Here is a 23,940-nt window from a genome sequence, read left to right as displayed (position 1 = left end):
GCCTCTCATCAGTTTGATTGCCCTTCTCTGCACTTTCTCCAATATCCTTTTCATGAGTTGGTGCCTAAAACTGAACATTCCAGACTAATGATTTGAACAGGGGCAAAATAAATCTCTCTCTCTCTCTCTCTCTCTCTCTCTCTCTCTCTCTCTTTCTCATTATTAAGCTTATGATCTACCAGAACATCCAGATCCTTCTCCACCATTGACTCCCCCAGCTGTTCTCTTCCTACAATATACAATCAATGCATGCATGTTTTCACCCTCCAAGTGCATAACAAACCTCACTTGCCACATAGTTGCCCAATTAAATGGTGCACGAGGTCGGCTTGTAAATTTGAGAAATCCTGTATGGACATTATTTCACTGCATAGCTTGGTGTCATCTGCAAACACTTGGTTGAAGTGATTGTAGCTGTATTAGTGCATATTGTGTTATAAACAGGTTAAATAATAAGAGTCCCAACACTGAACCTTGGGGTACATGACTAATACCCTTAGGGCCCTTTCACGCTGAGGCGGGGGCGGCGTCGGTGGTAAAGCGCCGCTATTGTAAGCGGCGTATTACCGTCGGTATTCGGCCGCTAGCGGGGCGGTAAAGGGTTAAAAACCACCGCAAAGCGCCTCTGCAGAGGCGCTTTGCCGGCGGTATAGCTGCGCTGTCCCATTGATTCCAATGGGCAGGAGCGGTGAAGGAGCGATATACACTCCGCTCCTTCACCATTTCGAAGATGCTGCTAGCAGGACTTTTTTTCCCTTCCTGCTAGCGCACCACTCAAGTGTGAAAGCCCTCGGGGCTTTCACACTGGAATCAAAGCAGCGGCACTTTTGGGTCGGTTTGCAGGCGCTATTATTAGCGCAATAGCGCCTGCAAACCGCCCCAGTGTGAAAGGGCCCTTAGACCATTCAGAGTATGAGTCATTAATCACTACTCTCTGAATATTGTGTTTAAGCCAGTTTTCTTTCCTTTTAAAGACTGAATGAATTTTCTAAGCCATATTAGGAATATCTAATGCTATTGCAGTCACATAATGGGATAATGTCTGTCTGAGAGAAAACAATATCTAATGAAGACAAACACCTACTTTGCACTGGTAGATAGAGACCAGTCATCTCTGTCTACAGTGCCTTGAAAAGGTATTCATACCCCTTGAAATTTTCCACATTTTGTCATGTTACAACCAAAAACGTAAATGTGATTTATTGGGATTTTATGTGATTGACCAACACAAAGTGGCAAATAATTGTGAAGTGGAAGGAAAATGATTAATGGTTTTCAAAATATGTGAAAAGTGTTGCTTGCATTTGTATTAAGCCCCCTTTACTCTGATACCCCCATCTAAAATCTAGTGGAATCCAATTGCCTTCAGAAGTCACCTAATTAGTAAGTAGAGTCCACTTGTGTGAAATTTAATTTCAGTATAAATGCAGCTCTTCTGTGAAGCTCTCAGAGGTTTGTTAGAGAACCTTAGTGAACAAACAGCACCATGAAGGCCAAGGAACACAACAGACAGGTCAGGGATGCAGTTGTGGAGAAGGGTTAGGTTATAAAAAAAAAATATCCCAAGCCTTGAACATCTCACAAAGCACTGTTCAGTCCATCATCCAAAAATGGAATATATGGCACAACTCCAAACCCACCAAGACATGGCCGTCCACATAAACTTACAGATCAGGCAAGGAGAGCATTAATCAGAGAAGTAGTCAAGAGGTCCATGGTAACTCTGGAGGAGCTGCAGAGATCCACAACTAAAGTGGGGAATCCGTCCACAGGACAACTATTAGTCGTGCACTCCACAAATCTGGCCTTTATGGAAGAGTGGCAAAAAGAAGGCCATTGTTGAAAAAAAGCCATAAGAAGTCTTGTTTGTGAGAAGCCATGTGGGGGACACAGCAAACAAGTGAAAAAAGATGCTCTAGTCAGATGAGGCCAAAATTGAACTTTTTGACCTAAAAAGCAAAACGCCATCTGTGGCGGAAAACAAATACTGCACATCACCCTGAACGCACCATCCCCACTGTGAAAGATGGTGGCGACATCATGTTGTGGGGATGCTTTTCTTCAGCAGGGACAGGGAAGCTGGTCAAAGTTGATGGGAAGATGAAGCCAAATACAGGGCAATCTTAGAAGAAAACCTGTTCGAGTCTGCAAAAGCCTTGAGAGGGGTGGAGGTTCATCTTCCAGCAGGACAACTACCCTAAACATACAGCCAGAGCTACAATGTAATGTTTTAGATCAAAGCATATTCATGTGTTAAGCCTCGTACACACAATCGGACTTCAAACAAACTTTTCCGTGAATTTCTGTCCAAAGGCCGTTGGCCGTGAACTTGGTATGCATACACACGGCAGGACTTTTTAGGCAACAAACACGAACGTAGTACCGTTTCAACGTACTGACGACACTTCAAAAGAGGAAGTTCAATTCTCCGGCGTCACCCTTTGGGCTCCTTCTGCTAATTTCGTGTTAGTAGAAGTTTGGTCAGTGTTGATTCGCATTTTTCAGTTTCGTGCGTTTGGTCAACCAGCCATGTTGCACAATCCTACAAGAGAGCGTGCTATTTATGGGCTTGGAGTTCTTGCTTTGACTCTAGCCCGGTCCAGGAATAATAGGAGTAGTAGGATGAGGAGTGTTTGGGCTAAAACTTGGTTACTCAATCGTGACCAATTTTGTCATATGCCCTTGCTGCGTGAGCTGCAGGAGAATAATCCGAATGATTTTCGTAATTATCTCCGGATGACGGACTCCTGCTTTCAGCAACTATTGTCTGAATTGTTTCGAATTTGGATGACAGAGAATATGTCTACTAATTTATTAATTTTATTTATGTTGTGAATGCACAATAAACAAAATGGCCTCAGCTGATGTGTAAAGAAGTGTGGAGAGCGATGTGCGTGGTTTGGTCTGCCCTGCCAAAAAACACAGCCTGTTGTAGTACCACAGCCTGGGGACATATGTGTCATCTCCTGCTGCTCACAATCTCTTGGAGTCCATGACCTTCTTGTGCTCCCTATTGTATGCACTCCTCAGGTTCCCAATTTAGCCCTTCACAAAATGTATGTCTGCCATGGGGTACAGAGGCCTCACCAATTCCACCAGTTGATCCATTGCTGCCTTCCTCTTGATTTTGATATAGCATTCTTGTGCTTACTATTCTAAAAATATAACATTTCACTAAAAATATAAATTATGTGTTTAACTTCTAATGACAGTTTGGGAGTAGGCAGGTATATTTCTAAAATTAGGAACAAGGGACACAAATAGAGTTGCAGCTTTGAGCTTAAAAACCACTATGGGATAATGGGGTTGTTCTAACTTGACAAAAAAACTAAAAAAAAAATTTATTGATATCACTAGAACACAAATCCTTTGTAAATATGTTTGTTATTACTCCGTCAGTATCACCAGCAAAGCAGCTTTATTATTAAGCCATTAGAAAGAAAAAGAGAATGTGCGCTGCATTTGAAATTTCATAATTTGCCGCATCATGAATGTGCTATCTCCATTACGAACGCTAGTTTTACAAGACCCACCGCTTCCGGATGGTCCTTGTTTCCAAGCATGCGTGTTTGCTATTTGGACTATAGTCCGATGGATTTGTGTACACACGATCGGAATAGCCGACGTAGGACTTTTGTTGCCGCCAAGTTTGTCTGTTTGCACAGCCAACATTTGTCCGATGAAAACCGAAAAAGTTTGTCCGATAAAGCGTACACACGGTCGGATGTTGCCCTAAAACAGCTAATTTGCATGTTTGTTGTCAAAAAGTCAGATCGTGTGTATGGGCCTTTAGAATGGCCCAGTCAAAGTCCAGAACTAAATCCAATTGAGAATCTGTGGCAAGACTTGAAAATTGCTGTTCACAGACGCTCTACATCCAATCTGACTGAGCTGGAGCTATTTTGCGCAGAAGAATGGGCAAAAATGTCACTCTCTAGATGTGCAAAGCTGGTAGAGACATCCCCAAAAAGACTTGCATCTGTAATTGCAGCAAAAGGTATTGACTCAGGGGGGGCTGAATACAAATGCACACCACCCTTTTTTTCATATTTGTAAAAAATTTGGAAAACCATTTATCATTTTCCTTCCACTTCATAATTATGTGCCACTTTGTGTTGGTCTATCACATAAAATCCATTTAAGTTTTTGGTTGTAACATGACAAAATGTGGAAAATGTCAAGGGGTGTGATTACTTTTTCAGGTATATATATTTTTGTACTTTTTCACTGTATGTTGCAAGTCAAACAGTGTTGTATTTAATTAGAAAGAGGTGCATTTTGTTCAAAAAAAATAAAGTTATTTGGTAATGTTGATGTGTTGTATTGACTTATGTACAGTGTGTTTTTTAGGATAGGACTATTTAAAGTGGTGATAAACCCTATTTTTGTATTTTTACCTACAGGTAAGCTTATAATAAAGCTTACCTGTAGGCTAAAATGCATATTTCATAAACTTGCACCGTTTAAGAGATATTCTAGTGAGCAGCAGCCGGTGATGTCACCAGTTCATGCATTTTGAAGGAACAAGATACCTGAGCTGTTCCTTCATATCTGTGTGCATGCAAAATCCTTACTAGAGTGACAGCGTGCTGCTGGAGGGCTTAGTTTCAAGGTAAGAAGTCTCTCACAATGTGCTAGTATGTGATGTATACTAGCACATTATGGCTTTACTTTTCGGGGGGGGGGTTATTTTCTAAAGGTTTACTACCACTTTAAAGGATCAGTCTATTCAAATTTGATATATGGTGGTGTCAAAGCTGGGATCCTGTTACTTAACGAGGAGCTCTTTTCTTTCAGTGCTCAGCTGTCGATTAATTACCAGCCACTCAGCTGGTTACCATTAACCTACATCATTAGTTCAGTCTACAGCCAGCCCCTTTTTGCTATTAGCAACTTAGCTCATTTCCTCCTTGCCCTTGTGTGGTTTATGATCTGTAAATGTTTTCCTTCCTGTGCTCCTGTGTATGACTTGGCCTGGCTGACTTCCCTTCCAATTCCTGTTTCTGATTTTTGCTCCTGTGCTGACTTCTGGTTTCCTGACCCCGGCTTGTCCGATTACCCGCTCTGGCATCCAAACCCTGGCTTCTGTTTTTTGAATATGTTACTGAACTGTTATTTTGCCATTTCACTAAAAGGTGTGATTTTTAACTGCACTTTCTGTCTCCATCTGGTTTATGGTTCCTGACAGGTGGAAAGTTAAGAACATGTGCTACATGTAGGAAAATTAACGTAGGGTCTTTAACCACTTCAGCTCCAGAAGATTTTACCCCCTTCCCGAACAGAGCATTTTTTGCGATTCGGCACTGCGTTACTTTAACTGACATAGAGCTTTCTTTTGGTGGTATTTGATCACCTCTGTGGTTTTTATTTTTTGTGCTATAAACAAAAAAAGTGACAATTTTGAAAAACAAACTATTTTTTACTTTTTGCTATTATAAAATATCCCCCCCAAAAAATTCACTTTCTCAGTTTAGACCAATATGTATTCTTCTACATATTTTTGGTAAAAAAAAAAAAAAAAAAAAAAATCATAATAAGTGTACATCGTTACAGCGTCGACAAAATAGGGGAAAGATTTACGGCATTTTTATTTTTTTATTAATAATGGTGATGATCTGCTATTTTTATCAGGACTGCAACATTGCTGACAGATCAGACACTTTTGACACCATTTTGGGACCATTGACATTTATACAGCGATCAGAGCTAAAAATAGCCACTGATTACTATATATATGTCACTGACAGGGAAGGGGTTAAACACTAGGGGGCGATCAAGGGGTAAATGTGTTTCCTCAGTGTGTTCTAACTGTAGGGGGGGGGGGTGGGCTACCTAGGACACGACAGAGAACACTGCTCCCGATGACAGGAAGCAGTAGATCCCTGTCATGTCACTAGGCAGATCAGACACTTTTGAAACCATTTTGGGACCATTGACATTTATACAGCGATCAGAGCTAAAAATAGCCACTGATTACTATATAAATGTCACTGACAGGGAAGGGCTTAAACATTAGGGGGCGATCAAGGGGTAAATGTGTTCCCTCAGCGTGTTCTAACTGTAGGGGGGGTGGGCTACCTAGGACACAACAGAGATCACTGCTCCCGATGACAGGGAGCAGTAGATCCCTGTCATGTCACTAGGCAGAACAGGGAAATACCTTGTTTACATAGGCATTTTCTTGTTCTGCCTCTCCTTGATCGCGGGCCACTGGCGGACATAGAGTATGCAGAACCCGTGGGCACTCGATGCCAGTGGCGTGCACGCGCCAGCTAGCTTGGGACTATGAAGGGACATACGGGTACGCCCTTTTGCGCACCCATGCCATTCTGCCGACGTACATCGGCATGTGGCGGTCAGGAAGAAGTTAAAGGGTCTCCAACTTAAAGTGATACTAAAGTCTTATTTTTTTCTAGTTTAACATAACAAACATGTTATACTTACCTGCCCTGTGTAGTGGTTTTGCACAGAGCAGCCCAGATCATCCTCTTCTTGGGTCCCTCTTGGTGCTCCTGGCCCCTCCCTCCTGTTGAGTGCCCCCACAGCAAGCAGCTTGCTATGGGGGCACCCGAGCCACAGCTCACTGTGTCCATTCAGACAAGGAGCCGCAGCCTGGCCCTGCCCCCTTTCTCTCCCCATTGGCTGACTGACTGATTGACACAGCGGGAGCCAATGGTGCCACACTGCTGTTGCAGCTGAGACACTCCTGCAACATCACTGGACCTAGATGGGGCTAAAGTATTAGGTGGGCTGCTGCACACAGGTTAACCCCCCCCACACACACACACACATACACACACACACACACACACACACACACACGCATACACACACACACACCAACCTTCTGCCTTTACAACCACTTTAATTTAAAACTTAAAAAACAGTCCTCCCTGCAAAGCAAGTGATTTACTCTTACCTGTCCTACTGCCTGACATGCTGGAATCTTCTGTATGCAAAAATTCCAGGAGGGGCAGAAGCTAGTGTGCCCCCGCTGGGCTCTATGGTTTCCGCCTCCAGACCCTATGTCACTATAATATAGTCAGACCTTTTTTCTCAGAAAATAGGTGCAGGAACTCACCCTCCCCAGCCAACTCTCCACCCCCAATCATGCCGTTCCACGGGGAGAGAAGTAAAGCGGCGTCAAATCCGCGTAGGCCCAAAAGGCACAGAGTTCGGCACTTAGGAGCGCATAACACACAGGGCTCAGGAAAGTGTACTCTGCAGTGATGAGGTGTGTGTGTGTATCACACAGGGCACAGAAAAAAAAATCAGCAGACAGTACTTGCATATCTCTCTCAATGTAACCATCTATTGCTCACCTCTGTGCCCATCATTCAAACCTCACCTCTGCAAACCTTGTTCACAGCTGATCTATGCCCCCCTTCCACAGTTTACCTCTTCTTCCCCTGTCCACAGCTCACCTCTTCTTCCCTCCTGTCCACAGCTCCCCTCTTCTTCCCTCCTGTCCGCAGCTCACCTCTTCTTCCCTCCTGTCCACAGCTCACCTCTTCTTCCCTCCTGTCCACAGCTCACCTCTTCTTCCCTGCTGTCCTCAGCTCACCTCTTCTTCCCTCCTGTCCACAGCTCACCTCTTCTTCCCTCCTGTCCACAGCTCACCTCTTCTTCCCTGCTGTCCTCAGCTCACCTCTTCTTCCCTCCTGTCCACAGCTCACCTCTTCTTCCCTGCTGTCCTCAGCTCACCTCTTCTTCCCTCCTGTCCACAGCTCACCTCTTCTTCCCTCCTGTCCACAGCTCACCTCTTCTTCCCTCCTGTCCACAGCTCAGCTCTTCTTCCCTGCTGTCCTCAGCTCACCTCTTTTTCCTCTGGCCACAGCTCACCTCTTCTTCCTCTGTCCACATCTCACCTCCTCTTCCCCTTGTCTACAGCTCACCTCTTCTTCCCTCCTGTCCTCAGCTCACTTCTTCTTCCCTCCTGTCCTCAGCTCACCTCTTCTTCCCTCCTGTCTGCAGCTCACCACTTCTCCCGCCCACTCGCTACTCACCACTTCTTCCCTCCATCCACAACTCACCCCTTCTTTCCCCTGTCCCTCCTCAATTCTGCACCCCTGTCCACATGTCATCTTAGCACCCCCCCCACAACTCACCTTTGTACCCCCTGTCAACAACTCAACATTGCAGCCCCACATCTACAGCTTACACTCCCAGTCCACAACTACAGCTTGTCTCTACCCCCTTCTACATTTCACTACTGCACCCCCATCTACAGATTACCTCAATCCACAGCTTTCATCTCTTTAGCTCTCCAACTTTCACCTCTTCATTCCCTGTCACATTCAAACAACCTGCCAACTCCCCCTTACCAGCTCTTGCCATCGTGCCACCTGCCCATTCCTCCCCACTACTCAGCTGTCACTTTGCACAACCTCTCCCCCGTTCCAGCTCTAACAACTTCACCCCCCTCTTCACAAATTCACACCCACAGTGGTCCACAGCTATCACCTCCCCTGCAGATGCCACTCGCCTCCCTTTCCCTTCATAGTTTTCAGTCCACTCACATCCTCTCCATAGCTTGCATTGGTCCGCTTAGAGCATGCAGGCTTTTTTCCAACACAGTGCAGTTCCGGCCGAACACTACACTCGGCTCTGAGCTACACATGTCTGACAGGTAGGAAAGGGCAGGGCTGGGCGGGACAGGAGCCACAACTCCCGAAGCTCCAGAAAAAAGTAAAAAAATACATCGGCCGTGGCGTGGGGACTCGGGCACTGACTAACATATACACATGTCCTGACAATAGGATACAGAAGCCGGTGGAGGAAGCGAGTAGTTCTGTGTTCAGTGACTGGATGGAGAGGACAGGGCTGCCAGAGGTGGCGGAATGCCGTTCCGCCGCATTCCAGCAGAAAAAAAGCCCTGGATGTAGTAGTGATGATGGGGGCAGCAAAAGAGACCACAACGCACAATGGGAGACAAGGCATCTGATACACCCAGAAGTCTTCTACATGACAAATCTTTGAGAAAGCTTCTTACTTCAACTCAGAGAAGTTCAGACAGTGTGGAATGCAGAACAGGTAAAATATTAATTGCTCTTTTTGCAGCGAGAACTGCTTTTTCCCAGGTTTTAAAAATAGCGACAGGGTGGCTTTAATTATAAATATCCAGGCTTACCTATGGAAATCAAGTACCATACCAGAAATGTGCAAGTTCAGATACAGATTCCAAAATCAAATTAAAAAAAAGTATGGTTACCAAGCCAATGTGTTTTGGGGGCCTAAACAATGCATCCTTCATCAGGCCTTAAAGTAATTGTAAAGGTTTGTTTTTAATTTTTCTAAAACAAACATGTTATACTTACGTATCTGCTCTGTGCAAGGGTTTTGCACGGAGTGGCCCCGATCCTCCCTTTCTGGGGTGCCCGCCCGAGTCCTGCTGCTGCATTTATTGACATAGACAGCAAGACTCGGCCCCGCCCCGTGTCACTGGATTTGATTGATAGCAGCAGGAGCCATTTGGCTGCCGCTGCTGTCAATCTATCCAATGAGGACCCCAGACAGCGGCTGGAGCTGCTGGGCTCGTCCCCGTCGCTGGAATAATCGGGTTCAGGTAAGAAAAAAGGGGGGCTTACTGACACTTCTCGCCTACATGTAAAAAATCATTTTTTGCTAGAAAATTACTCAGTACCCCCAAATACATACAAAAAACCCCCCCAAAAAAACAAAAAAACAAAAACCAACACAACACACACACACATATACATACAAACACTATTTACCCCATTTTTTTCATATAATGTGAAAGATGTTACGCCAAGTAAATAGGGGACGTAACATGTCATGCTTTAAAAATTGTGCACACTCGTGGAATGGCGCCAAACTGCGGTACTTAAAAATCTCCATAGGCTATGCTTTAAAAAAAAAAATTACAGGGGGGCATGACCAGAAGCCGACCTGAATGGACGCTTAGCCAACTAGCTCTCCCTCAGCTCCAAGGTAAAATTTGGGGTCTTCCTCCACCCATCCATGGGCAGATCCAGGACCACCTGCTCCTCCACAGCTCAGGGTTTACCACAACCACAACCGGGATCCTCCACGAGCTTCCCGGACTACTTTACGATGCCCGACATGACGCCAGGTGGAGCAGACAAGATGGCGCCGGATGCAGTCTTTTCCCGATCTCGAGCCTCCATCTCAGGCCCAGCAGCCACATCGGGACTCGCCAACATCCCATCTACTGGCTCCAGGACCTGACGAACCTTCACAGGTGCGAGTCTCCCCCATCGGGCACTCTCCTCCCCAGCCTCGCCATGCAGGGAGCGGGCCGCAGCCCATGACCAGCCCTCTGCGCCGTACATACAGTGCACGGACGCCTTCCCATGTCTATTGCGGGCGGCATAGGACCCCTGCATCCACGAGCAAAGCCCTGACTCTCCCACCCCATATGAGGATTCAGAGGACTTTCCGGCCCATCCAGGCCCCGATACCTGAAGGAGGTAGGCCTCACCAACTCAGCACACCTGTACCTGCGATCCTCAAGTCCCAAAGACAGTCTGGTTCCAGAGACTCTGGCTCCCCCACGAGAAACGCTGGAACCCCCCTCTCTTATGCCCAGATTGCGAGCTCCCATGCATCTTTTCAGACAGGGGGCCCATCAGGACCAGCTCCATCACCCACCCACACTCCAACATGGTCTGAACCCTGGTAACCTTCACCACACCCCACCCCCTGGGCTCACGGTACCCTTGCAGAGGACCCCCATCCACACCAAGCAGCTGTGACCACCTCCACCCAGTCCCCCCTCTGTGGCAATCCTATTTACAAGTTATCCCAACTAAGGAGGATTTTAAACAGCTCATAGAGGATGTGAAAGCTACATGCCGCACTGAAATCCAGGCCTTACACACAGCCTTCAAACACCTAGCGGACAGGGTGGAGATGGCCGAGGAGGAGATTCAGGAGACCAAATTGGCAGTCCACCGCACTCAAATTCAGGGTGCAGACCACCGCCTCCTGCTAAGAGACATGCAACGCCATGTCGAGGATCTGGACAATAGGGGGTACAGGAACAACATCCGCGTGCGAGGCCTGCCTGAATCAGGGGAGGCTGAAGATCTACAGTCCACCCAGCAGGCCTTAACAGCCTTTTGGGTGAAACCTCTGACAAACACATTGAGAGGGACAGAGCCCACCGAGCCCTCCGACCTAAGGGTCCCACTTCTTCCTATAGCATTACTCCAATTGATACCCCACTGTTAATCCCCGAATGCCCCTGTCTCATCCTAGTTTAGCATCATAGGCTGGTCTGGGCTGAGACATGAGGAAGGTGGACTTTCTGCTTACCAACCCCCCTTGGTTTACCATCTACCATCTAGAGTTCCCCCCATACCAGTGGTGGGAGTATAGGTGTCGCCATGGCGACTGGGCCCCGATCCTAAGCGGACCTGTAATCGGCACTGCAGGGAGCTCATCACATTAATTTGACCAAAAGTGAAAGCACAGTGTGTGCTGTGCTATTTGTCTCCCCCTACAGTGCAGTACCTGGCAGGAAGTGGTAATGTAAAGGACTGACGTTTTTTATAAGGCTATCTAGTGTGTGTGTGTGTGTGTATACATGTATATGTGTGTGCATGTATGTATGTATAGGTGTGTGCGCGCATGTGTTTATTAGAGATAGGTGAACAGTTCAGCCCGAGCATAAGTTTGGAGCGAGCGACGAACATTATGCAGTATTCGCAGCAAATTTGAAAGCCGCGGAACCCTGTTAAAGTCTATGGGACACTAACATGAAAAAACAAAAGTGCTGACTTTAAAGGCTTATATGCAAGTTATTGCCATTAAAAGTGTTTGGGGACCCGGGTCCTGCCCCAGGGGACATGTATCCATGCAAAAAAAAGAGTTTTACAAAACGGATGTTTTTTCGGGAGCAGTGATTTTAATAATGCTTAAAGTGAAACAAATAAAAATGAAATATTCCTTTAAATACCGTGTCTGGGGGGTGTCTATAGTATGCCTGTAAAGTGTTACAGTTTTCCCATGTTTAGAAAAGTACCACAGCAAAATGACATTTCTAAAAAAGAAAAAAAAGTAATTTAAAACTGATCTGGGCTGTAATGAATTGTCGGGTCTCATCAATATAGATAAAACTCATTGAAAAAAATGGCATGGGTCCCCCCCCAGTCCATTACAAGGCCCTTTGGGTCTGGTACGAATATTGAGGGGAAACCCGAACCAAACTTTTTTTTTAAAAATTGCGTGGGGGTCCCCCCCAGAATCCACATGCCCTCAACATGGGGAGGGTGCTTTGGAGTAGCCCCCAAAGCACCTTGTCCCCATGTTTATGGGGACAAGGGCCTCATCCCCACAACCCTTGCCCGGTGATTGTGGGGGTCTGCGGGCTTATCGGAATTTGGAAGCCCCCCTTTAACAAGGGGACCCCCAGATCCTGGCCTCCCCCCCATGTGAATTGGTAACGGGTACATTGTACCCCTACCATTTCACAAAAAAAAAAGTGTCAAAAATAGACAGGAGACACTTTGGGACAAGTCCTTTATTAAAAATAAAAATGTCCCGCGATGTAGATCCATCTCATGCCGCCCGAGTTTTTGTCATGAAAATTAACTAAATCCCATACAAAACATTTCCACTTCATTTCTGAAGAAGGCTTCAGGGTGCCCAAGAAAGTCCAGCAAGCAATGGGACCGACAGTTGATTCAGCTACGGGATTGGGGCACCACCAGTGCAGAGCTTGCTCTGGAATGGCAGCAGGCAGGTGCGAGTGCATCTGAATGGACAGGGAGGCGAAGACTTGGAGGATGGCCTGGTTCAAGAAGGGCAGCAAAGAAGCCACTTCTCTCCAGGAAAAACATCAGGGACAGACTGATATTCTGCAAAAAGGTACAGGGACTGGACTGCTGAGGACTGGGGTAAAATCATTCTCTCTGATGAATTCCCTTTCTGATTGTGTGGGGCACCTGGAAAAAACCTTGTCTGGAGAAGAAAAGGTGAGCGCTCAGTCCTGTGTCAACAGTAAAGCATTTTGAGACCAGTTATGTGTGGAGTTGCTTCTGAGCCAAGGGAGTGGGCTCACTCACAGTTTTACCTAAGAACACAGCCATGGATAAAGAATTGTACAAAAACATCCTCCGAGAGCAACTTCTCCCAACCATCCAAGAACAGTTTGGCGACGAACAAGGCATTTTCCAGCATGATGGAGCACCTTGCCGTAAGTGATAAGTGGCTTGGGGAACAAAACATCAACATTTTGGATCCATGGCCAGGAAACTCCCCAGACCTTAATCCCATTGAGAACTTGTGGTCAATCCTCAAGAAGCGGGTGAACAAAAAAAAGCACAAATTCTGACAAGTTCCAAGCATTGATTATGCAAGAATGGTCTGCCATCAGTCAGGATGTGGCCCAGAAGTTGACTGATAGCACGCCAGGGTGAATTGCAGAGGTCTTGAAAAAAGAAGGGTCAACACTGCAAATATTGACTCTTTGCATAAGCTTAATATAATTGTCAATAAAAGCCTTTGACACTTATGAAATGCTTGTAATTATGCTTCAGTGTACCATCATCTGACAAAAAAATAAATAAAAATAAAAAATCTAAAAAAAACACTGAGGCTGGGTTCACACCTGTGCATCTTTTGGTCTGTTTTTTTTTTTTTAATTATTCAGGCTGAAATGGTGAACAGGGGACACACCAGACCCCTGCTGTAAGCCGCATGCAGCAATAGTGTGAACCCAGCCTGAAGCAGTAGACTGACACAAATATTAATTTTCATAAATTCTCAAAACTTTTGGCCACGGCTATACAACATAGCAGAATAAGGGCCTGTGTAGACAGGCTTTAGACTTTTGTTGATGGGAAAATATAGCATGCTTTTGACATCCATTTCAACCATTTCTGGGATCCTTTAGAATACAATGACAAGTGCATTTGACCGGCATCTAACTGGCTGTTGACATGCTTTAAGCCGCTTTTGCATAAGGGGTGCAATTGCAACCTGGCCCCATGCTCTAGGGAGCTGTGCAGCTACCCTGAACACCTGGATAGGAGGGGGTGGCAGGGGCAGAACATAGAGGAACCAATGCCCTCCATCTTCCTCCTGCAACCCTCTGAAAGCTTGCTTCTCCTCCTCTCCCTCCTGCAGGCATTCAGTGGCTGCAGGAGGAAGATGGAGGGCATTGGTTCCTCTATGGACATAGTTAGTGATTGGTACCAATCACTCCTGTGTCCATTCATAACTGAAGCCTAGTAAACTGTGTTTACTAGGCTTCAATTTGTGAATAAATAGGAAGCTCTGTACAGAGCTACAGTATTCATGTCCGCTCAGCTAAGACTGCAGAGATGGAGATTGAGGACTGTGTCCTCAATCTCCTTTGTCTTAAAAAGGTCCAACATCACGTTTAGACCAATGAAATTTCATCCAATTGGGCTGCCCTAATAGGGCTCCAAAAAAAAAAAAAAATAAATACAATTTAAATAATAAAAAAAAATTGTAAAAAAATAAAGTTAAAAATTTTTAAAAAAAAATAAAAATTAAACACTACTGACACCAGTGGTGGAACTACCAGGGTCACAAAGATCTCACTTGCAACCTGACATTCCAGCACTGTAGGGAAGGGCCAAAATAGCAGGAAGGGGGCCCGTTGCAGAACACGTGAAAAGGTCCCGCTGCAGGACTCTAATAAAAGGCAATGACAGGAGCAGAGGGCCCGGGATCAGTGGAAAGGGCCCCAGCTGGGGGTCAGGGAGGCTGGTTTCTTGCACTGAGATTTACGCCTCAGTTTTGCATCCTATAAACTTGTATAGGGAGGAAAGCAGTTTTGATGTGAACACAAGCCTATCAACACAAGAGCTAAAAATGAGAATCTGATTGCAAGCCATGAGGCCTCCTTGTGAGGCCAGAAGTTTGAGTTCTCACCAGCTCCACGGGCATGCACCACCCTCTCCGGGATTCTTTCCCTGACAAAATGAGCCGTTTCCTCCAATAAGACCAAATCCTGCAAAAGAATCGGCCCTCTGGGTCCGACGGTCAGTGAGCTGACCTGGTCTGCAATGGGAATCCCACTGGATGATGTCAGCAACTTCTTCTGTAAAGAGATAGTAGAATGCATAGGGTTATCTTTAAAGCAGAATTCTAGGCAGATATAGAAGTCAAAATTAATGCAGCTGTGTATTCATTAGCACATCATCAAAATGTAATTTTTCAGTGCAAGCCATGTGAGTGGCTGAATTTGTCTTAGTCTCTTTCAATCCCATTGCACAGCAGAGTTCAGTCTGGAATGAGCCAATCAGTTGTCCTGCAGTAAACATGTGATAACAGGGCAAATGCTGACAGGAGGAGAGTAAAGAGAAATGAGCAAATCAGTATACAGCTTTTGTTATCCAGTCACCTGTAAATGTTACCTGGAGAAGAGAAAAATCAGGCCTCCTGCCCTGCCAGACAGGCCTCTGATTTGTGACAGGGCTGTGTTAATCTCAGAACTGGATTGACAGGAATATAGATCCTTTGGCAGGTATAATAGCTCCCTTATATCTACATAATTATGTATTTAATAGTTTGTCTGCAAGCCAAGCCAGACAGACATTGTACTTGCAACTTTCATTATCACACTGTTTACTCCTAATTTCCTGTTACACCAGTCTGAATACATGTGTAGTGAGATTGGCATCCGAGTGTGACCACTCTGCCCAGTGCATTCTGTAATCTAAAAGACTTGGACGGAGACGTGCTTTTGCTCTTCCCTTGCACTTCGAGAGTACTAGAGGAAGCCAGTGATAAGGTGTGGCCAGGATTTTTCTACTATCAACCTAGAGCAGGGGTCTCCAAACTGCAACCTTTGTCTGGCCCTTGGGGCAACTATTTCTCCCACAGACACCATCGGCAGGGGGGGGCAACTATTCCTATCACAGACACCATCGACGGGGGGGGGAACTATTACTCCCACAGACACCATTGATGGCATTGATGGGAGGGGGGGCGTGCAACTATTCCTCAGACAGACACCACTGATGGGGGGGTGACTATTCCTTCCACAGACACCATTGATGGGGGGGGCAACTATTCCTTCCACAGACACCATTGATGGGGGGGGGGCAACTATTCCTCCCACAGACACCACTGATGGGGGGGTGACTATTCTTTCCACAGACACCATTGACGGGGGGGGCAACTATTCCTCCCACAGACACCATTAATGGGGGGGCAACTATTCCTCCCACAGACACCACTAATGGGGGGGGTCTATTCCTCCCACAGACACCAGTGATGGGGCACCAATAATTCCAGGAATACCAAAGATGGGACATGGTTTACTCTCACTGACCATGGTCCGACCCCACAGCAAACTGACCCTTTAAGGACTCAGTCAACAAGATACTCTTGCGCATGATTGGACTGACTCTAGAGTGTCCATAATGTCTGATAAAACATTGGATAATTTCTGAGATGTCTTGCTGCCCTCTAGGACTGGGGGTCCTCCTGACCGTGTTGAAAAAGCAAAAGAAAAAAAAAGAAGAAGAAAGAAGGAGCACGCTAGCCTACTGCATTATCCAACAGATTTATGAAAAATTAGGATAAAACCATAAAGAGGTCTACTCACAAACATAGATGTCAAACTCGCTCTGCAAGCCACATGAATGGTTGATGTCTCACACAATCCTTGGACTACCCAGCCAAGGAAGGGGGTCCTAAATAGGACCCAGCTGGCTGATGCGTTTCAAAGGACCAATCTTCTAATTCAGAGCCACAGAAGAAGGTTGGTCCTTTGAAACGCGTCTGCCAGCTGGGTCCTATTTAGGACCATGGAAACTAAGAAATCCTGGACTGCCGCACATTTCGAAAAAAAGACATCTTTATTGTAAACCGTAAAAATCCAACATACAGTCACCTTTCAGGAAATACAGAGAACAGTAGCTAACGCGTTTCACATCAATGGATGCTTACTCATAATTAAAGTGGTTAAGGAAAAAATGTGTTATCTATCTTGAGGAATAGAAGATTTGTTCACAGGATTCACCACATTTGGATTTTTATTCATCTATATATGTGACACTTTCTTCTTTGGTTAATCATAGGACTATTGTGTTAGCACATAAGGCAAATCAATACGATCACGTTTCAGAGGACTGTTTACTGTGGGTGTGTATATTTGCACGTGACTGGTGATTTAATTGCAGTAGATTTATCTCTTTCTGCATGAGTTAATTGAACCAGTCAGATAAATATCAGTTTTTAAGTAGGTAGGCTGCTGCTTTATTATTTTATATTCTAATTCATAAATTATTTCATATAGATTATACTCGTTGCAACTCTCACTCACAGAGGGTTTCACTCAAGCGCTCCCTACCAATTTAGTTTCACTTTGCACTAATGATATAAATCATCTAGTTTGGGGATAGCAGCTCATTAATTATTACACTTTTATTTTTATTCTTATTAAATACATTTTTCACCTTAATTTTTTGGCGCGAGATACACCTTACCTTTCATTCATGTGGTTTGCAGAGCGAGTTTGATGTCTAGGTTTGTGAGTAGACATCTTTATGGTTTTATCTTAGGGGGGGGGGGTGGTGCATGGCCTAAACTGAGTATTTTGCCTATCCAAGGTGGATAATGAGGGATATGTATGGCCCATATGCAGGTCACTGAACCCTTCCTTAGGTGGAGAGCAGTTTGTTCTGGACTGCAGCCTCCAATCCAAAAGTAAGTTGAGCACCGATGCATCTTATAAAACTTACTTCCTAACAGATTGTCCATTTTGATGGGCAGGGAGTGCTTCAGAGTGTGTGACAGATTAAGGGAAGATTCAAGGTAGGACAAAGTGGGAAGGAAGGTCCCCCATAGTTTGGAGTTCAATACTGAGCAGGGCCTATTCTCCCAACTCAAAATCTTTTCAAGGCATGTAGAACTCGTAGGGTGTGCCATTTGCTCCCCCAAGGCTAGGGCAATGCTGACATATAAGTCTCATAAAAATCTGATATTGAGATATTTAAATGCTTGTTGACAGTTACGAGCATCACACTGATTTTAACATGTTGGAAATGACAGGTTAGATCTCTCAGTAGCCTCCCATGTCAAAGTTTGACAAATCCTCTGGTCTATATATATATATATATATATATATATATATATATATATATATATATATATATATATATATATATATATATATATATATACAGTTGCAATAAAAAGTATGTGAACCCTTTTGGAATGATATGGATTTCTGCACAAATTGGTCATAAAATGTGATTTGATCTTCATCTCTTCATCTAAGTCAGAACAATAGACAATCACAGTCTGCTTAAGCTAATAACACACAAAGAATTAAAAGTTACCATGTTTTTATTGAACACATCATGTAAACATTCACAGTGCGGGAGGAAAAAGTATGTGAACCCCTAGACTAATGAGATCTCCAAGAGCTAATTGGAGTGAGGTGTCAGCCAACTGGAGTCCAATCAATGAGATGAGATTGGAGGTGTTGGTTACAGCTGCCCTGCCCTATAAAAAAAACACACACCAGTTCTGGGTTTGCTTTTCACGAGAAGCATTGACTGATGTGAATGATGCTTTGCACAAAAGAGCTCTCAGAAGACCTACGATTAAGAATTGTTGACTTGTATAAAGCTGGAAAGGGTTATCTCCAAGTATCTCCAAAAGTCTTCCTGTTCATCAGTCCACGGTAAGACAAATTGTCTATAAATGGAGAAAGTTTAGCACTGCTACTACTCTCCCTAGGAGTGGGCGTCCTGTAAAGATGACTGCAAGAGCACAGCGCAGACTGCTCAATGAGGTGAAGAAGAATAACATCCCTGTTAGCGAATCTACGATACGTAAAACATTAAACAAGAATGGATTTCATGGGAGGATACCACAGAGGAAGCCACTGCTGTCCAAAAAAAACATTGAAACTTTTTACAGTTTGAAAAAGAGCACCTGGATGTTCCACAGCAGTACTGGCAAAATATTCTGTGGACAGATGAAACCAAAGTTGAGTTGTTTGGAAGAAACACTCAATACTATGTGTGGAGAAAAAGAGGCACAGCACACCAACATCAAAACTTCGTCCCAACTGTGAAGTATGGTGGTGGAGGAATTGTGGTTTGGGGCCGCTTTGCTGCGTCAGGGCCTGGACGGATTGCTATCATCGAAGGAAAAATGAATTCCCAAGTTTATCAAGACATTTTGCAGGAGAAGATGGGTGTTGCAACAGGACAACGACCCAAAGCATAGAAGTAAATCAATAACAGAATGGCTTAAACAGAAGAAAATACGCCTTCTGGAGGGGTCCAGTCAGAGTCATGACCTCAACCCGATTGAGATGCTGTGGCATGGCCTCAAGAAAGCGATTCACACCAGACATCCCAAGAATATTGCTGAAACAGTTCTGTAAAGAGGAATGGTCAAGAATTACTCCAGACCGTTGTGCACATCTGATCTGCAACTACAGGAAACGTTTGGTTGAAATTATTGCTGCCAAAGGAGGTTCAACCAGTTATTAAATCCAAGGTTTCACATACTTTTTCCACCTGCACTGTGAATGTTTACATGGTGTGTTCAATAAAAACATGGTAACATTTAATTCTTTTTGTGTTTAGTTTAAGTAGACTGTGATTGTCTATTGTTGTGACTTAGATGAAGATCAGATCACATTTTATAACCAATTTGTGTAGAAATCCATATCATTCCAAAAGGGTTCACATACTTTTTATAGCAACTGTATATATATATATATATATATATAGATATATATATATATCTATATATATATCTATATATATATAGATATATATATATATATCTCAATATCAAAAATCCATGCTACTGCCACCGGACCTACTTCCCACGCCACTGAACCTCAACTCTCTCCCATATTAGAGCAATCCATTCCATTAAGTATCTAGGAGTGACCATCTTACCCTGCACATGGAACAGTCTGAATCCAGTAAAAATGAACCAGTCACATATCTGGGGAACTTAAACAAAGTCTATGATAAACAAATCTATAAAGCAAAGTTTACCATCAATAAAAAAAAAAAATAAAAAAAAATAATGACAAAACAATCAATAAATTAAGGCAGTATGGAGGCTATCATTGTTACCCTTCCTTCTGAAAATACTAGTCCCCTGGCTGTAATGTTGAGTCATAGACCTGGAAGAAAAGCAGATTAAAATCTCTGACTCCATCTATTGTTCTAGGTCATTGTTTAAATAAAAAAATACTAGGGCCAGGGACAGTCAGGTAACTTGTATTTTCTGAAGGAGTTCAGCAATGGTGATGGAGGCATCTGAGGACTGCAAAGTGCTATAAAATGATTTAAATTAGTGCCTTGGCTGACTGACTACTCCCTTTTTAATATGAGAGTTGCAATATTTAGACATCCAGGAAACAAAAATCCTTCGCTCTGTTTTGAAATAAAGATTATGGACTCTTGCACAATGTGGCTGAGCCCGTTCGGTGCAATTCCTGGCGTCATTTCTCCACCCTGTCAGCTCAATGACATGAATAGCTGTGCTCTGCCTACTCGTGTATGTGGTGGTGCTGTGCTACACACAAGTACAGTGTACATGCATATGCAAAAGATGTTGGAGTTTGCTATTCTTTGCATACGTAGCACTCTCAAAAAGGCCTGCTGGTCTTTCCCAGGTTCTCCTCCCATGATAACCCTACTTACCTAGGTGGATGCTGCATCTGTCCCTTGCTGGCTCTAAATATGAGAACTGAGCAAACAAACACGGCCGATCGCTCGGTTCTCCCATCAGTGACTAGCTCTCTGCTTCGACCCCCCTCAGTGGATCGCTGGGCTGTCGGGGCTGGGCGCGAGAGCAGCTGGTTTAGATTCTCAGCAGCTTGCTGAGAGGCTGAGCTGGGTGCCAGTCCAGGCATGTAGGCAGATCCTGATCATATGGTGACAATCTTTTCCAAGCCAGGACTTGATCTGTGAAATCAGCTGACAGTGGGTTATAGCCCGCTGTCTGCTGAAAACAGGTCACAGGGGTGCAGAACAAACTGCACTCCTGTGATCCACAGGAGAAGTACAACCAAACAAGCTTTGGCTGTACTTCTCCTTTAATAAATTCCCTCTAGTAACATCTAAGGGAGGGAGCAGCACTGAGACCCCATAAGGAAAGTCATAATCCAAACAAAAACTGCCTTTGATGCACAGAGAATAAGTAGTAGCAGAAAATAGTCACTAGGATCACACCTACACTCAGGTTTTTACTCTCAACGTCCCTCGATACTTGGATGCCTCCTTCCAATATCAGACAGACATTTCTCCCGTGAACTCCCAGACCAGATCCTCTGTGAAATCCCTTGGTCAGCTCCAGCTATACTCAAAAAAATAAAAAATTATATAGGTCCCCCCAGCTCTAGCTTAGCTGGGATCTTGATGAGCTTGTGTAAGAACGTTATCTGCACTGCCCAGAAGGGCAAAACCCCTTCAGTCTGGGAACTTCTCCTCCTGGACAAGAACCAGGGCTGCCTCAGGCCCCAGACTATTTATGCACTCCCCAGCCACCTACCGGACACCCTCCCCCAGGGATTGGCCGAGACCACAAAAATTCAGGCTGTGGATCTGCCTCTTCCAGCCCACTACATGCTTGAGTCCACCAGAAGGAAGGGGGAAACAGTAGACCCTGCAGTCAGTGAAGCCTAGAACAGCACAAAATAATCACACGCCTCTCTACTGACTACGGAGGAGACAAAAAATAACTACATTTACTGGATCTTTCTAGCAAGCTATCTGAGACCGGTGCTATGCATATGTTCATACACTGTACTAATAGCAATACGCCATTGTGTTAAATGGGCTTAGCCACTTGTGTTCAAGAGCCCTTAGTGAACCTGTCAGTTTGATAGAAGTGACCAACATACACCAGGCCTTTGACCACGTTTGAAGAATGTTGTAAAGACACAGAGCCATTGCCGCAGACCCTATCCAACATGTACAGCCTATTGAACACCCCACCCCAGCCACCCAGATTACCATGCATTATGAAGTGGGAAACAGACCTCCAACGCACTTTTACAACAGTCCAGAAACAAAACATGATTAGTCTCTCCCTTAAGTCCTCAATATGCACTAAAGTCCAAGAGACGAATTATAAGATCCTGACAAGGTGGTACCTAACACCAAGTCGATTACATATAATTTTTCCTGACACTTCAAAGTATTGCTGGCGTTGTCACCAGGAAGAGGGAACGCTTCTACACATGTTTTGGTCATGTCCTATGTTGACAACTTTCTGGACTGCAGTTCATACCATTTCCCAAAAATTCACTGACTTCCAAATCCCAAATGACCCGGCATTTTTTCTACTCCACATTTCTTCCATACCAATCAAAACCTATAAGAAATCTCTACTGAGACACTTAACAAATGCGGCCAAATCCTGTATTCCCATGTTGTGGAAACAGCAATCCCCACATACCACAGCAATGTGGTTGAGAAAAGTAGAAGACATAAATAAAATGGAAGACTTGATAATGACAGCTCAAGATAGACAGGAAACCTATCGGAAAACATGGACTCATTGGAATATATTCAAGTATTCAGAAGAGGGTAAATCCCTCCTTAGGAGCTAAAACCCTACCATTTCATACTGATCGACAACCTACAGTAATCATCGTAAACAGGGATTCACGTATCTGAACGCCTAATACCCCCACCCCTTTTCTTACCCCCCCCCTCTTGTTTCTTCTTCTTACTTCTTTTCCCCCCTATCTATTACTTTTTCTTCTATCTCTTTTTTTTTTCTCTGGTGGCTGCCTCCTGACTAGGGTATTTATACTCTCATATCATACTGAGATTCTAACTCAGAGAAACAAAGATACCCATATATATATATATTTAAAGATATGATAATGCTACATGCCTTGACGTATTACATGTACTACTATAATGCAATGTCGGGAGGCTGCGACCCCCTTTTGTTATATACCACTGTGGTATGTTGTGGGCTCTGCCCCTCTCTTTTGTATTGAAAACTAATAAAATATATATTTGAAGTGACCAACATAATATTTCAAAAAGCAAACGACTTTGTCCCTGCCAATAGGTCTTGAGGGCATCATGAATTCATACATACATATCCAATTCCTGAGAATAGGATTGAAGTAGGGAGCAAAAACAGGGGGAGGAGCAGTGGGCACAGTTATTAGTGTCTCACTATGCGTGCCACAGAGAATGGTAGGTGTGGCAAAATTGCACAGTGGGAGAGGCTTAACACATAGTGCTGAGGACTGGGATGGGTAGCGTACATAGTGCTGAGGACTGGGATGGGTAGTGTACATAGTGCTGAGGACTGGGACGGGTAGCGTACATAGTGCTGAGGACTGGGATGGGTAGCGTACATAGTGCTGAGGACTGGGATGGGTAGCGTAGATAGTTCTGGGAACCAGGATGGGTAGCGTACATAGTGCTGGGAACGGGGATGGGTAGCGTACATAGTGCTGAGGACTGGGATGGGTAGTGTACATAGTGCTGAGGACTGGTATGGGTAGCGTACATAGTGCTATGGACTGGGATGGGTAGCGTACATAGTGCTATGGACTGGGATGGGTAGCGTACATAGTGCTATGGACTGGGATGGGTAGTGTACATAGTGCTATGGACTGGGATGGGTAGTGTACATAGTGCTGAGAACTGGGATGGGTAGCGTACATAGTGCTAAGGACTGGGATGGGTAGCGTACATAGTGCTGAGGACTGGGATGGGTAGCGTACATAGTGCTGAGGACTGGGATGGGTAGTGTACATAGTGCTGAGGACTGGGATGGGTAGTGTACATAGTGCTGAGGACTGGGATGGGTAGTGTACATAGTGCTGGGGACTGGGATGGGTAGCGTACATAGTTCTGGGAACCAGGATGGGTAGCGTACATAGTGCTGGGGACTGGGATGGGTAGCGTACATAGTGCTGGGGACTGGGATGGGTAGTGTACATAGTGCTGGGGACTGGGATGGGTA

General features: G+C 44.7%; 1 protein-coding gene across 2 annotated transcripts in view; it reads right to left on the bottom strand.

The window, feature by feature from the left end:
* Window positions 1–23,940, bottom strand: part of CAT (catalase) — an 81,036-nt gene that overhangs the window by 47,445 nt on the left and 9,651 nt on the right. The window contains exons 2-3 of one of the 2 annotated variants that reach the window (XM_073604212.1): window positions 19,890–19,946; window positions 14,887–15,055 (exon numbers count right to left, since the gene is read on the bottom strand). In XM_073604212.1, the coding sequence (XP_073460313.1) occupies window positions 14,887–15,055; window positions 19,890–19,946 (226 nt within the window). The remainder of the gene's footprint in view (window positions 1–14,886; window positions 15,056–19,889; window positions 19,947–23,940) is intronic. The other variant, XM_073604213.1, reaches the window with a different exon arrangement.

This window comes from Aquarana catesbeiana, linkage group LG11, assembly GCF_042186555.1.
Source record: "Aquarana catesbeiana isolate 2022-GZ linkage group LG11, ASM4218655v1, whole genome shotgun sequence".
In the NCBI taxonomy this organism is placed as follows: Eukaryota; Metazoa; Chordata; class Amphibia; order Anura; family Ranidae; genus Aquarana; species Aquarana catesbeiana.
This window is presented reverse-complemented; position numbering and strand designations above follow the sequence as displayed.